General features: G+C 39.1%; 1 protein-coding gene across 1 annotated transcript in view; it reads right to left on the bottom strand.

The window, feature by feature from the left end:
- The window catches only part of SLC2A9 (solute carrier family 2 member 9), a 99,657-nt gene that overhangs the window by 46,133 nt on the left and 40,025 nt on the right, over positions 1–13,499 (bottom strand). The window contains exons 7-8 of the mRNA XM_051616649.1: positions 5,772–5,959; positions 181–291 (exon numbers count right to left, since the gene is read on the bottom strand). Of these exons, the coding sequence (XP_051472609.1) occupies positions 181–291; positions 5,772–5,959 (299 nt within the window). The remainder of the gene's footprint in view (positions 1–180; positions 292–5,771; positions 5,960–13,499) is intronic.

Genomic DNA, 13,499 nt, shown 5'->3' with positions numbered 1-13,499 from the left:
TGGACAGTTTAAGTCTCAGCTTGACAGGGTGCTGAGCCATTTCATATAAACTATAGCATTACCTAGAAAGATTGGACCAGATGATCTTTGAGGTCACTTCCAACCTGGCATTCTATGATTCTATGAAAAGCAGTAATTTAAATATCAAACATGTTAATGGATTTTTATAATCATACTTACAGAAAAAAGAGCAGCCAAAATCTCAACAGCACCAGTACTTAGAGTAACATAGGGGATTGTTTCAGGATTGATCCCAGCTTCAAGGAAGATGTTGTGTGTGTAGTACCAGATCTATATCAGAGAAAAGAAAATCAGTTACTAATAATTATTGCTTGAACTACAGTATATCAATATTCAATTCAAGCATCTGATCTGCCAGAGACTGGACTTGTTAAAACACTGAGGACTCTCAAAGGACTGAGGTCCAGGCAGGACAACAATTAAAGGAAAGGTGCAAGTTTCAGGTGGATTAGTCATAACACTGCTGTTCTTCTGCTTGCAGACTCAGGCAGAATTACAAGCAGCTTTAACTCAATTTAGCTTAATTCATTTTAGGAGTAAATCAAAGAAACTCACTTTAAGCCTGACCAAGAGGGTACACAAATCATTGTCATGTGGCTGATCCACACTGCATAAAAAGCAGGTTTGGGTGGCTTTATGGAATAGTTCAATAGCATGAAACAATAGAGGAGAGAACAGGGAAGAGATGCTGAGGGCACTGCAGAAACTGCTTTTTTCAGGCAGAAGATGTGAGAATTATTCCACTTCAACCTTACTGGAGTGTGGACATTTGCAGTCAAGCCATCACCGTAATCTCTCCCTATTACCAGTAGAAAGAAAAATGACTTTTGGAGTGGACTCATTTGGTGAAAAGTAAACAGCTGTTTTTGGGATTAAATGAATCACAGGCTAGAAGGAGCTGTCGCTAACGGAAGTCAAGGGACCAGAGGGTTACCAGCTTAGAGGAAGCTTTTGTGTTTGGTCAGTAAAACCATACCCAGTGGTGACAATATCCAGATGGAGACTATATAGTGGCAATACATTAAAATAACAGGTCTGGTAAGTATCAGAGTCCCATTCACATCACAAATAAAGTCTGAAAATGGTATTATATTTATGTTGGGCTCAAGTTCACAACAAAGAACTAGCCAAAGATTTTGGCTGCCAAAAGCATGCAAGGAGAGACTGCCTTGGAGAGAAAAAAGTGTCTCCCTATAAATTCTTACTAGTGAAGGTGAAAAACAAATGAAACAACTGATTATCAGAAGAAAAGTTCTAAAACACAATTGGTTGCCTGTGACAACAAAACTGAAAGCCAAAGATAATAATGGCACTAAACATACAATTACCAGTGATATTTTTTTCCATATGCTGTCCATGCGACAAGCCCTAGCAGGGTGGGCAGTGCTAAAGGAAAGGCTTGTGTGATGAATGAAAGTGTTTTGATTGCATGAGGAAATGTCTGCCAGCATATTATGCCCATGCTGCATCTGTTAATTAAGCTACTAACTCAGGAGCTTTTTTTTTTTTTAAAAAAAAAGTCACCTGTAACACCTTATATAAAGAGAAGCTGACTTAAGACTTTTGTGCCTACTGCAGGCACATCAGCTCTCACCAGAATAGACACAATAACGACAAGTGATAGCAGCAAAATTCTGTGTATGAAGAAATCTGCCTTTGTGTAGCATGCACTGCTGTCAATTGTGCATTTAATTGCCCTGCTGATAGAGAGATCAGACTGAAGAAAAACTAACGCCCAGTTCCCTCTATAATGGTTATGACAACTGATAATGTTTTCAGATCCAGTACTCTGACAACCTATTCACCTCCCGTATTCCTAAACCAATGATTATAAGGAAAACAAGGTAGCACAAAACCACAATAAAAGTAACTTTTTTTCTCCATACAAGAAGTTACAAGATTGAAAAATTAATGCATGGAAGTTCAAAATAATGCAATTTAGGCTTTTTATTCTTGAGATCAGTTTTTCATAGCAGGGAGAGCTAAAAATGATGGTGAGAATGCAGGTATGCAGACCTTGAAAGAGAGGAAGAAAAAGGTCAAAGAGTCACTAAAGCAGAGAACTCCCAGATGCAATTTGTCAAAATGTACATGTAGAACGTAAGACTTTTGACAGATGGTTTTACAGAAGAGCACAAGTGACTATGGATGATGGCAAGAGTGGTAGTAACACAGATAGATTAAAAAACTGGCAGAACAAAGATAGGATGACGTTCACTGAGTTATTTGCCTCTGTACCAGCACAAAAATAAATTAGGGTAAAGATTAGCAAGATGTACACATTTGAAATCAATAAAAATGAATGTTTTTCAGCCTGTGTATCATTAAACAGGGAAATACATTGCTCCAGGGTATTACCAAGACAAATTTTCTAGGCTAATGATTATTATTCTACTTTCAGTAAGTTATATTTCTAACATGGTTTTTGTTACCTAATTATTTGGGCTGAAAGTTTTGGAACAGAAGAGCTGTGGAAAACAGAGTGGGAAGGTTCAAAACCCCAGACATAACTGCTATCTAGTCCAAATCAACACAGGGACATCTGACTTCCAGCCTTCATGGTGGGTTTCTGTGGCTTCCCAGGCTGAAGCAAAACTTCCCCACTTCATTCAGTTAAAGCTCTTAGCTTAAAGTGCCATGTGGTATACATTATCAGAGGTGCTCCCAAACATTTTCAAACCAGTGACCCCTCTAACATCGACTCAGTTTTCCAGTCCTTTTATTTCTCATCCAGCTCCCTACATACATTTCTTCCTAATAAATTAATCTCTTCAACAGGAAAAGAAAACAACTAAAAAAAAAATATGGGCAGCAACACACACATATATTGTGTTGCATACTGGATGCATACTGCATACTCATCCCTTCCTACACTATCTGATGCCAGGTTTTGTCTAGAGCAAGTGTGAAGTGCACACTCTGGTAGGGCTTTTGAATCCTGAAAACATGCACTGGTGCATGGCCTGCCCATCCTTTGCATGATTTCTTGCTATTTGCAATACAGTCCCTGCTTTAAGGAGGCTTAGGGATCCTACCTGGGAATGACTCTGCCACAGCAATATGCAGTGCAGTATATTTCTTGATATGAAAAAGGATAAAGTTCACCAGTGAGAACTTCACTGAAGTTTTATGTCTTATTTAGAACTGAGACATAATGGTGGAAGATAAATAAATTTATTATGGATAATATGTATCAAGGATAGATTTTATCAGATGAAAAGATACTAATACAGATTAATTTATTTATGTCAACTCAGGTCAGACTGTCTGGTATTTCATTATAATTGAATATATGAATATGATCAGGGCTTCACACTTGTTTCTGTTCCATGTGAAAACAAAAAAATTTCCTGTTTTTAAGCAAAACAAATTTTTATTGTAAAATAAAGCCTTAAAGGAAGCAAGTGTTCTCAGATACCAGGAGGATGATTGCATAAGTCTGCCAGTTGGGAATTTCCCCTGAGAGTGACCTGAAACTCTCACCTGAAAGAAGACCAACTTTCCCATATGCCCTGCCCAGATGGCAGTTGTGGAACAGACCAGATTGACTAACAGGAAACTACAAACAAAGCAAAAGGGTGCTGTGAGTTAGAAGGAAGCTTTAGCAGCCAGTTAAGCTTTACTGGGGCTGGCTCACAGCCAGCAGGTTACCTCAGATGAGCCAGGGCAAACTGAGACTGGGGTTCTGCAGGACCTGACACACCCCCTCTTGCCCCCTCATCTCTAAGCTTCAGGTGACTTGAGCAAGATCAGCCAGGAAAGCCTTGCAAAAGAGACAAGGAATTGAAACTTGGCCTCTTCATCAAACGGTCCAACTGTTTGTCTTGACCTCTCTCATAATTTGCTTTTTTTTTCCTGGATGAACTACTTAAAAAATCAATTTCAGAATGCAAATTTTGTGTGAATAGTTTTTTTCATGTTTAGTGTCATTATATGAGAAGAGAAACAAGTAGTAATTAAAAATAGGTAAGGCTTAAAACAGCTGACTTGATACACAGGTTTCCTGACAAAAGTACTTTTTCTGAGACATACTTTCATCAAGTGGTCACCCAGCGACACTTTAAAACAACTCTGGTATTCATTTTGTACTGGACATGTCTCATTATCGCTCCATGCCTGCACTTAAGCTGTGAGAGTGTAGCTTTGTCTTCTACTAAACATCCTCAAAGACACAAAACTCTTCTCTTTACCTTGAAATCGTTTTGTTTTTGTTTTTGTTTTTTTAAGGCAATATGTTTAATCATTCTAACAGTCAATTTCTTACTCTAAGTGCCATTTTATTTCCCTTATACATTTATAAATCTTAGTAAGACTGGGTGACTAGATAATTCAATTAATTTTCTTAAAAAAAGTATCCACAATGAGGAACAGAATAGCCTGCCATTAAAACTAAAATCCTACAATTAGAAGAAAACACCATCTATACAAATATTTTTTATAGCTCACTCCACAGTATGAAAAAAGTCTTCTAGCTCCCTTTTAGCATTTCATTAAAAACTTACAGACACAAGAGTTCCAATCGCATTAGTCTTCCAAAAGGTCTTGGACAAATTACTTCATATTAGGAATTGTAAAACTATAGAGATACCTGAAATATGCTTGAACTAGTTGTCTTAGATATCACAAGAGTTTACACTGATTAGCCCTGGGGAAACAAGTAGCTGAAGCAAGCTGCAATGCATAAAGTCACAGTGAGATCTCCTTTTACTGCCTTTCATGTATGTAAGTAATTAACACCTTTGAACTATGTCGAAAGCCCCTTTTGCTTCGAGGTGCTTCATGAGAACATTCATGTTGTGCAGTGTAAAGCCTCTAACGCAGGTGTCACAAGCTGCAGCATGGCAAGTCCTGGCTGAATATAAAAAAAACATTTTTTGCAGTGTAAGTGGTGAAAACACCTGGTGTAGGTTGCCTAGGCAGGTTATGGACTCTTCAGCTGTGAATATATTTAAAACTCAACTGCACAAAGCCCTCAATAGCCTGAGTCAACCCTGAAGCCAGTCCTGCCTTGGGCAGGGGGTTGGACCAGGCGACCTCCAAAGACCTCTTCCAATCTACAGTGTCCTGTGACCCTCCCCTAGTTGATGCAATATGCTCAGACAGATGCAGAAGGAAGCTCTGATATCCATTAGCCTCAGACACATTAACAGCCAACAGAACTTCTTGCTATTGACTATTCTGTGTCTTTTTTCCTGTTTTGCTCTCCTTTCCAAGAAAAGCATATTGAAGCACTGCTTATTCTTCTAATTTTATGGAAAAACAACAAAAAACAATCATCCAGCACAACCTCTTAAAATCACTTACAGGAACTTTTGCTGACTTCTGTGAGTACAGAACTGAATTAATCCAAGCAGAAACATCTAATGAAAAGACCAAGTTTAATCTAACATGAACAAATATGGGGCATATCAGACCAGGTCTTAACTGACCAGAAACAGAGAATCTGAGTATCGGAAGGAGAAGTTACACACTCTTAGCTGATCTGTGCTACCTTTTAATGTATTCCTTGTAAGTTAACACAACATGGCTTCCCCTCCTTTTTAAAAAACAACCAACAAACCAAACAACAACCAAACAATACAACTCTCCCTGGACCTTCCCACGTGCTGCTGTAACAAAAGCTTTACTATTGAAAAGTAGCCAAAGATAGAAAGGCAAAGAGGTTGCTGAATGGTACAGCACAGACCTTCTATTAAAAAGAAAGGAAGAAGCATCCCAGGCGATGCCATGGCCTGGAGAAGGACACTTACAGCATTTAGCCCACAGAGCTGGTAGCAGCCCATGACGACAACCACGGTAGCGATCTGCCATCGCACGGCGCGGGTCCTCAGGAGCTGAAGTATCGACACTAACTTGGTGTTTCTTTGGACTCGAGACTCAGCCAGAACTTCTTCTATTTCTTGAGACACATCATCTTTCCCAAGGAAGGTCTGAAATGCTACAAAGAGAGGACATGTACTTTAGGCCAGACACTTGGCACTATGTGTGTTGATACCAGTTTTGTTTCATAGACATGGAAATGTGTGACACAAACAGGAGACATACATGGGCCATAACTTCATTATTCTTCTGCCAAAGATCATTCTGCTCTGGGTATGATCAGACTCATCCCTGCAAGTGGTCTTAGAAACTGCAACAAGAATATAAATTATGTGACACCCTACCAGACCTCTCCTTATATTATTTCAGACATAATGTAGCCTAAGGTCCACTGCAGAGTAGAAACCCTGTGTAATCTGAGAAAAAGGTTTAATATCAAAACAGCTCTGAACATTAATTGACGTGGCTACTTCTGCAGCCTAACAATGTAGCAGACTCCATTGCTGGGGATAGATTGGACAGAGAAGTAGTAACATGTTAAAACATACTAAGTCTGGTAAACTAAGAAGATGCAGACATTTGAAAGGAGCAGCTATTGGTCTTCATATTACCTCTTATATTTAGCAGCAGATAGACAAGAATTCACTTTGTCAATGTCACCATTTGACTCAGGTCCGACAACAACGCTCTCGATCCCCTCCCACCCAGGTAGGGAAGGAGGGAGAGAATGAGAGAGAGACTTTACTGGATTGAAAACTAAACTAGACAGCTTTACTTAAACACTAATGGTAAAATAAAATATATCCAATTACATACAAATGTGTTCAGGAATGTGCAAACCCCTATTACCTCCCCCCACCCCCAACAGCTCCCACAGCATCTCCTGAGCTGCAAACAGTCCTGAAAAGTCCCAGAGCTGCTGGAGAAAGCACAGAGTGATGAGGGTCAGGAGAGCTCAAGCCTAGGGGGTCGACGGTGATGGATGGACAGAGTCCTCCCCGGACACCGGCCATGGACAGAAGAGAAGGGAAGGAGAAGCAGGAAGGAAGTTGTCTTCTGTGATCTCTGACCTTCCTCTGAGCTTACATAGATATATGGAATGGAATATCTCTGGCCAGTTTTGCTGTCTGTCTAATTCAGCCTCCTATGGGGGGGCCATAGATCTCCCCATAGCGTCTGAGCCAGCAGGGCAAAAACATGACCTTGGAGTCCCAGCAGTTACAAAAACATTCCAGCTGTTATCAGTTCAAGCTGGGACACTTGCTGAAGGAAAAAAAAAAATCAGTAAAAGGAAAAGCAGCTTCATCCTGGCTCAAACCACGACAGTCGAGCTGATTAATATTATAAAGAATTGCCCATATCAGTTCAAGATTTTCTGTTTGTCAATGCTAAAGACATGGGAGTGAATTTACCTAACAAATGTAAGCAAATGAACAACCTTGTCTCCCCAGAAAAAACATACTATTTAGTATTATATTATTGCACTTCAATGACTTACTGAGATAATCCTTCCACTCTGAGTAATAAAAGCTTTCTAACTCACACCTCTTCCAAGAGGTATGACAAACAGATACCTCCTAATGGAGGTTTTGTATCCCCACCAACCTTGTTTTACAGATGCTGAATATGCTGATGATGCTTTTGTCTTATGAACGTACCCCAGGGGTTGGCTTTTTAAGGGATATTTTAAATGCACATCATTCTGAAATGACTGCAGAGAAATAATTACATTACACATATCCTTGCAACTCAGCAGGATTCTAACTCTAAAAACAATCCTCTACACAGCAGGTCACTTAAAATAGTTATTTTTATTAAGTGAATAAGTTGATTTAGTTCTTCTAAGAGTCAAATCCATTTTTCTGTTATTCACAGCTCTGCATAGCACTGCCTGTAAATGATTTACCTTCACATTTTTCAGTAAATATACATTATTTTGGATCACAAAAAGGACTTGGATGGTCAAGAAAGCTAAGACACTCACTAGACCTGGTTAAAATGCCCAGACTCCATTTAGGTTTTGTAGTTACAAAATAAAATTTTACCCAGTATGTAAAAAGGCCAAGTAGTAGCATTTCAATGTTATGAGGGATATTTGACACAAATGAACTGGTGCCCCCCCCCACCCCTGGAGCATCTCTCTCTGTCCCTTTGGCTAATGCACAAGGCTGTGCACTCTGCCTGGCTCCCAGCCTGGCAGCACAGGGACGTAACTGAAGCTCTGGGACAAGATCTTCAGAGGCAGTCAGCACTTCTGGTGCATTTTAATGGGCCTTGCATGACTCTGCTTAACAAGAAGAACAATTTTTTAAGGGATGAACACTGACCACCTCTGGCTGTTGAGTCAATTCGTAACATTCATTTATTCTGATACCCAGTTTTTCTCTTGGGAGAGAAGAGTTGAGAATTTTTTAATCCCTCAGCAACAGCATGAGATTTATATTTTCACACAGGCCTTACAATCAGAAATGAGCTAAGAAATTCAGACCTCAGAACCCAGACTTGAGGCTGTTGAGTTCTGTCCTTGTGCCACTGCCCACTTGTTATTAAATGACATACTAAATAGTTATTAAACTGAATGTGATGTATTTAAAGGCTACGATAAGAAATGTAAAACAATCTGTGCCTATGGTATGTTACAGTCAATGCCTCACACCTAAATTACATTTTCCTTCATATTGATGTAGCGCTGATACAGAAAAATTCAGATAATGATGAGAACAACCAGACATTTATCACCGTATTCTTTGAGAAAATTCTCTCAGATTTTTAAGCATCTGGTTTATCAGTGTAAATTAGGTCAGTGCACAATTTTCTTTATTTCTCCTGTCCTTAGAATCCTTGGTATTCCTGTAGGGCACACAAGTCAAAAATATAGGTGCAGTCAAGTAAAAAGAAAGCAATCTGTCTTTTCTGCACAAGGGAGCTTGCTACATTTCTAGAGGGACCAGGAGTAAAAAACTGCAATTACCAAAATTATCAAATATAAGAAAAATACAGACATCTGCTTTCTTTTTCTTCCTTCCCTGGTATTAGGACTAGAGATGTAAGCACCACTAGGAAAGTTTGACAAATACTTAAAATTACCAACAGGTCAAGAAATGTTAAGGAAATGCTATGCTATGGTTGCATAGTTTTGAGTAGACAACACTCAGCCTCCTTGGAAAAACACATTTTCCTCCTACTCAGCACATCTTTAAGTTTTCTTCCATTAGCAGTTTTTCAGTACAGTAAGAATCATAATTTTATACATAATGAATGTGGAAATAAATTCTGCATTAGCAGGGAGATGGGAAAATTCAAAGGTCTTTCAATGTGTGATGTTCAATTATCTTAATTTCACATTTCAAACCCCTGCACTATTGGCCCTGAGAAGCACAGCAATCATTCCTTTCCCTGCTGCAATGACTCGTTTTCCTCCATGATTGGCTGCCTGTCTCTATAGGGAAGTCTTATTTTCACATCACACTTCCAGTCATCCAAGAAGTTACAGTTCTAGCAACTTTTAGAGCTTTCCCAGATATCTTTTTATTTCCCTTGGATCAGAAGGTCCTGAATGCTTGGTTTTCAAAAAGCTGGTACACTGCCTTTATAAATAGCACAAGGAGAGGGTGGTTCCAGTCAAGGGGAAAGGAGCTAGGAAACCCTTCTATTTGCACCACCAGCTTTCATTCATCTCAGCCAAGTGAAGGTGAGACCTTTGAAAGCAGTTCAAAAGTTTGAACAAAAGCAGGATGGCTGTGTCTTTAAAAGCAATCAAACCTTCAAATTAACAGAAAATGGACACTCAAGGACTCAACAACATGAGAAATTACTAAATCTTTTTCTGCTGTAGTACTTCCACGACCGTGTAAAGACATCAGCTGTTATTGTAAAGACTTAATTAGCAGTAAAAGGGATCAAAATGCTATCGTGTGGCTTACAGAACAGAACCAGGCCCAGGCAAAAGAATGCAAAAAAAGAAGTGGTAACAGTAGATTGCCCTTAAAAACAAAACCAAACCAAAAAAGCAACAACAAAACGAAACCAAACCAAACTAAAAAAAAAAAAAGCTGCATATGTATTATTCTCATCTGCTTCCCATGGGCATGTTCACTTTCACATCATTCATAATTAAGTCTATTAAACCCAGTGTCTTTAACACAAAGCTTTGTCTAAGCTCTGCTTGAACAGCATCATCTTTGGCTGCTGTGGGAGACAGAATACCAGGCTGGATGGACCAAGTCAAGCATCTCCTATTACTGCTGGCTTCTCTTCTGAGTGGTAGTAGACACACATTGTGCCTTGCTGTTTGCATCAGCACTTGCAAATGCTTCCATGCTTTTGAATCAGACTTGAGCTAACGTCCTGGTAGTAACTGTGTATCAACACAATATTAGTTTGCAAAATAAATATGTTATTTTAATATACCTCTAATTTTACTAGAGTACTGAATAGCCAGAAGAATTCTTTAGATGTACCTTGCTAGAAGAGATTAAAACAGATATTTAAATTTAGCAAAACATCAATTAACTGCTAGCATAGTAGCATAGCAACGCTTAAGAATAAATCTAAAATTTGCAATTCCAATTCAGTAAATATATTTGCAGGTAAAAGGCTTAGGCTTTTCCCACCAGTCACTTCCTTTTAAGTAAACAAACAAATAGATCTTCTGTGATTTATCAGTTATGGGACCACATCTTTACCTGTTCTTCCATCTGGTTTGACAGACCATCAATACAAAACAGGCCTGTTCAGGTTCACTTGAAATTAGGCAAGATGTACAGGTAGAAGAAAATATCCACATACCACCATAAAACAACACAAGAATTGGCAAAACAAGTTGTATCAAAGGTCCAGTGAATCAAGATACCTCTGTCAAGAGCAGGGGGCTTAGGAAAAGATTACAAATAAGACAGACACACTAGAGTCTTTTGGAAGTCAGCAACCATCTGAGATGGAGCCTCTACCATAAGACAGCAAATCTAGTAGTCATGATTCTCTTCCTTTCCTAAGCAAAAATTATAATATTTAGAGACAAACAAAAAGCATAGATAGGCAGAAAGAATTTAAACCTACACGTCTTATTATACCTGTTGTAATGTTTCTTTCATAACCACAGGAGTTTTAATATATGACTGAATATACTAGATGAACAGATCTTGAATGTCACCAACAGATGTTATTGTGACATTCCATCTAAGTTACTTGACCCTTAAGACATAAAAATATTCTTATTATCTGACAAGCTGGAATGCCAGCTGAATTCTATTATTGACGTACATGTCCTGCTACTGCAGCCACAACAAAATGCAGATTTCCTCCTTGTAACAGTATTCTCCAAAAGAGACACAACAACACTCCAATTGAAAGGGCTTATAACCAATGTCGTTAATCATAAAAATGTTCCATTTCATCACACTACTACTGCTTTTATTTATATTGCATCATTATCACAGACAGAGACCAGGGGTCCACTTTGCACACAACTAAGACAACTAATGTCAAATTCTGATCTAGAGCTTGGATGGTAAACGGCCTGATGTAATTACAGCAGCAGGTTTTTCTTTTTCTTCCTGTCTCTGTCCCTGCTACTCTTCGCTCCCACTGCTCTCTGGCAACTGAATAATGATCTCCTTCCAAGGTCCTTGTCCTCAACCATTTAAATACCCATTTCTCCTCAGCTGTCTGGTGAGCATTATGAAGAAGGATCACACTAGCTGAATGCCATGCATTTTTCTCCCTCGTGTTCTTCCCAAGAGAAAAGAATGTTAGTTACGGGACCAGGGAGGGGAGCTGGGATACTTCTTCCCTCTACCCATTATCAGACTTAGAGTCTTTGAGCAAAGCAGGTGTACAGATTTTGCTGTTGGTTCAGTCAATCATTCTCTCCCCCAACATACGAATGAGTTCTTTCATATTCAGCAGTGAAACAGGAATACGGGAGATGACAGCTCAGCTCCTGTTTCTCTCATGGAGTTGGACACAGGATGTCGACCTCCAGGAGGACAATCAGAGCTCAGCTGCTAGCACTGCTTTTGGCAGCAGACAACTGCAAGTCAGCCACAGTCTCCTAGAGTGCACTGTTCATATGTTTCTCTTTTTTATCACTCACACAACACGTTTTGGTCCTTCTCCCCCTTTCACTCTTGCATTTGTGACTTAGAGGCAATGTGCTTTTCCACACCTCTATTAAAAAAAAAAAAAAAGAATAAGCCTGCTTTTATTTTGGTAGTTACAGTCTGGGTATCTCCTGAGGGCGGAACAGAAGGAGGGGATGAAAGCTGGAGCCGAACTTAGTGGAAACTCAATGACTTGTGTTAGCCCACTGGGTTTTTATTGTTTTAAAACAGTTTGGAAGATTAATGTTGTCATCTGCATTTTAGAGGCTTTGACATACACGTACATTTTATGGTATTTTATAAAGACTAATGTAGTCATCTGCCTTGAGTACAGCAGACCTTTTATAAATAACAGTTTTATATTTCTGCAACAAGATATAATGCATAGTGAAATGTATATTTGCATGAATAGCCTTGATCAGTTAGAGGGGAAAAAAAGGATTTAGTCAGAAGAAAGTCTTGTACATTTCTGGTATTAATATGCAGATTTAGCCTAAGAGGAAAGTAATTCAAATGCATTACTGTAGTCATAATTAAAACAGAGAATGCTGCATTGTCATTATATGGCTTACAAGCAGCAGATTTTTTTAATAACCCACAGCCTCTTCTGGTGTCCCTAATACTCAGGCTTTTCCTCCCCCATTTCTGCAGATAATGCTAACATCTAGATGATTTTCCTTGATTGTTGATTCACAGTTATTCACCCTCCTATTTTGCATATCCCCCCCACTTGATTTCATTATTCCACTGCATTACCCCAGATACTTGAGACTTGGATCATGCCTAATCTGGATTTCTCCGCGTGCCCTGGGGTAGGAGGGAAGGCCCCAAACCCCAGTGTTGGACTAACATCACAGGTGTCTTCAGCCATGTTCCATGAATCAACCAAACTTCTCCCCACCTATGTCCATGATGGATATAGAGATCCAAAGATAGTCCTACTTGCAGATCTACATTAGGAGAGGAAGGATTACAAAGGATGTGCAATTGTAAGAAAATTACGTGTTCCTAACATGCTTCATAATAACACGTGGTTACTTATAACCATAAGTATAAAATGATACGATCTTTGCTGTCTTACAGGAGGATTTTAGGATGATTAACTGCAAAATGATATTTCAGAATCATCTTTACCTATTCTGCAGCTGGTAGCCTGTAGGATATCATGCCCACACAACAAGGTTCTGGAAGCATGGTTCCTTGACAGGCAAGGAATGGGAAGGAAATTCAGAGGGATGTATATACCTCACTGTCCTGTGGTCCTTTGCAAATCTCTGTCTAGAATCATTGGTCCCTACCTGTTCTGAAAGCTCTGCAAACTACACTCAAAATGAGCTTCACTCTGCATTATAATGTATCGCAGTATTAATTTTTTATTTTAGAACTAATCAGGTCCAAAAACTTCTACTGGTAAGCAGTTATTTTTAAAAGCTTTTTATATCAGCCAGCTTTTCTTCTGGGAGTGTCTAAATTTATAGTCTTTAGGGTGGCTCATGAAAGTGACCTTCCTGTTGGCTAGTTGTTAACATTTCCTTTCTCTTACCAAATAAGGTATGG

The sequence above is a fragment of the Apus apus genome, chromosome 4 (assembly GCF_020740795.1).
Source record: "Apus apus isolate bApuApu2 chromosome 4, bApuApu2.pri.cur, whole genome shotgun sequence".
NCBI lineage: Eukaryota > Metazoa > Chordata > Aves > Apodiformes > Apodidae > Apus > Apus apus.
This window is presented reverse-complemented; position numbering and strand designations above follow the sequence as displayed.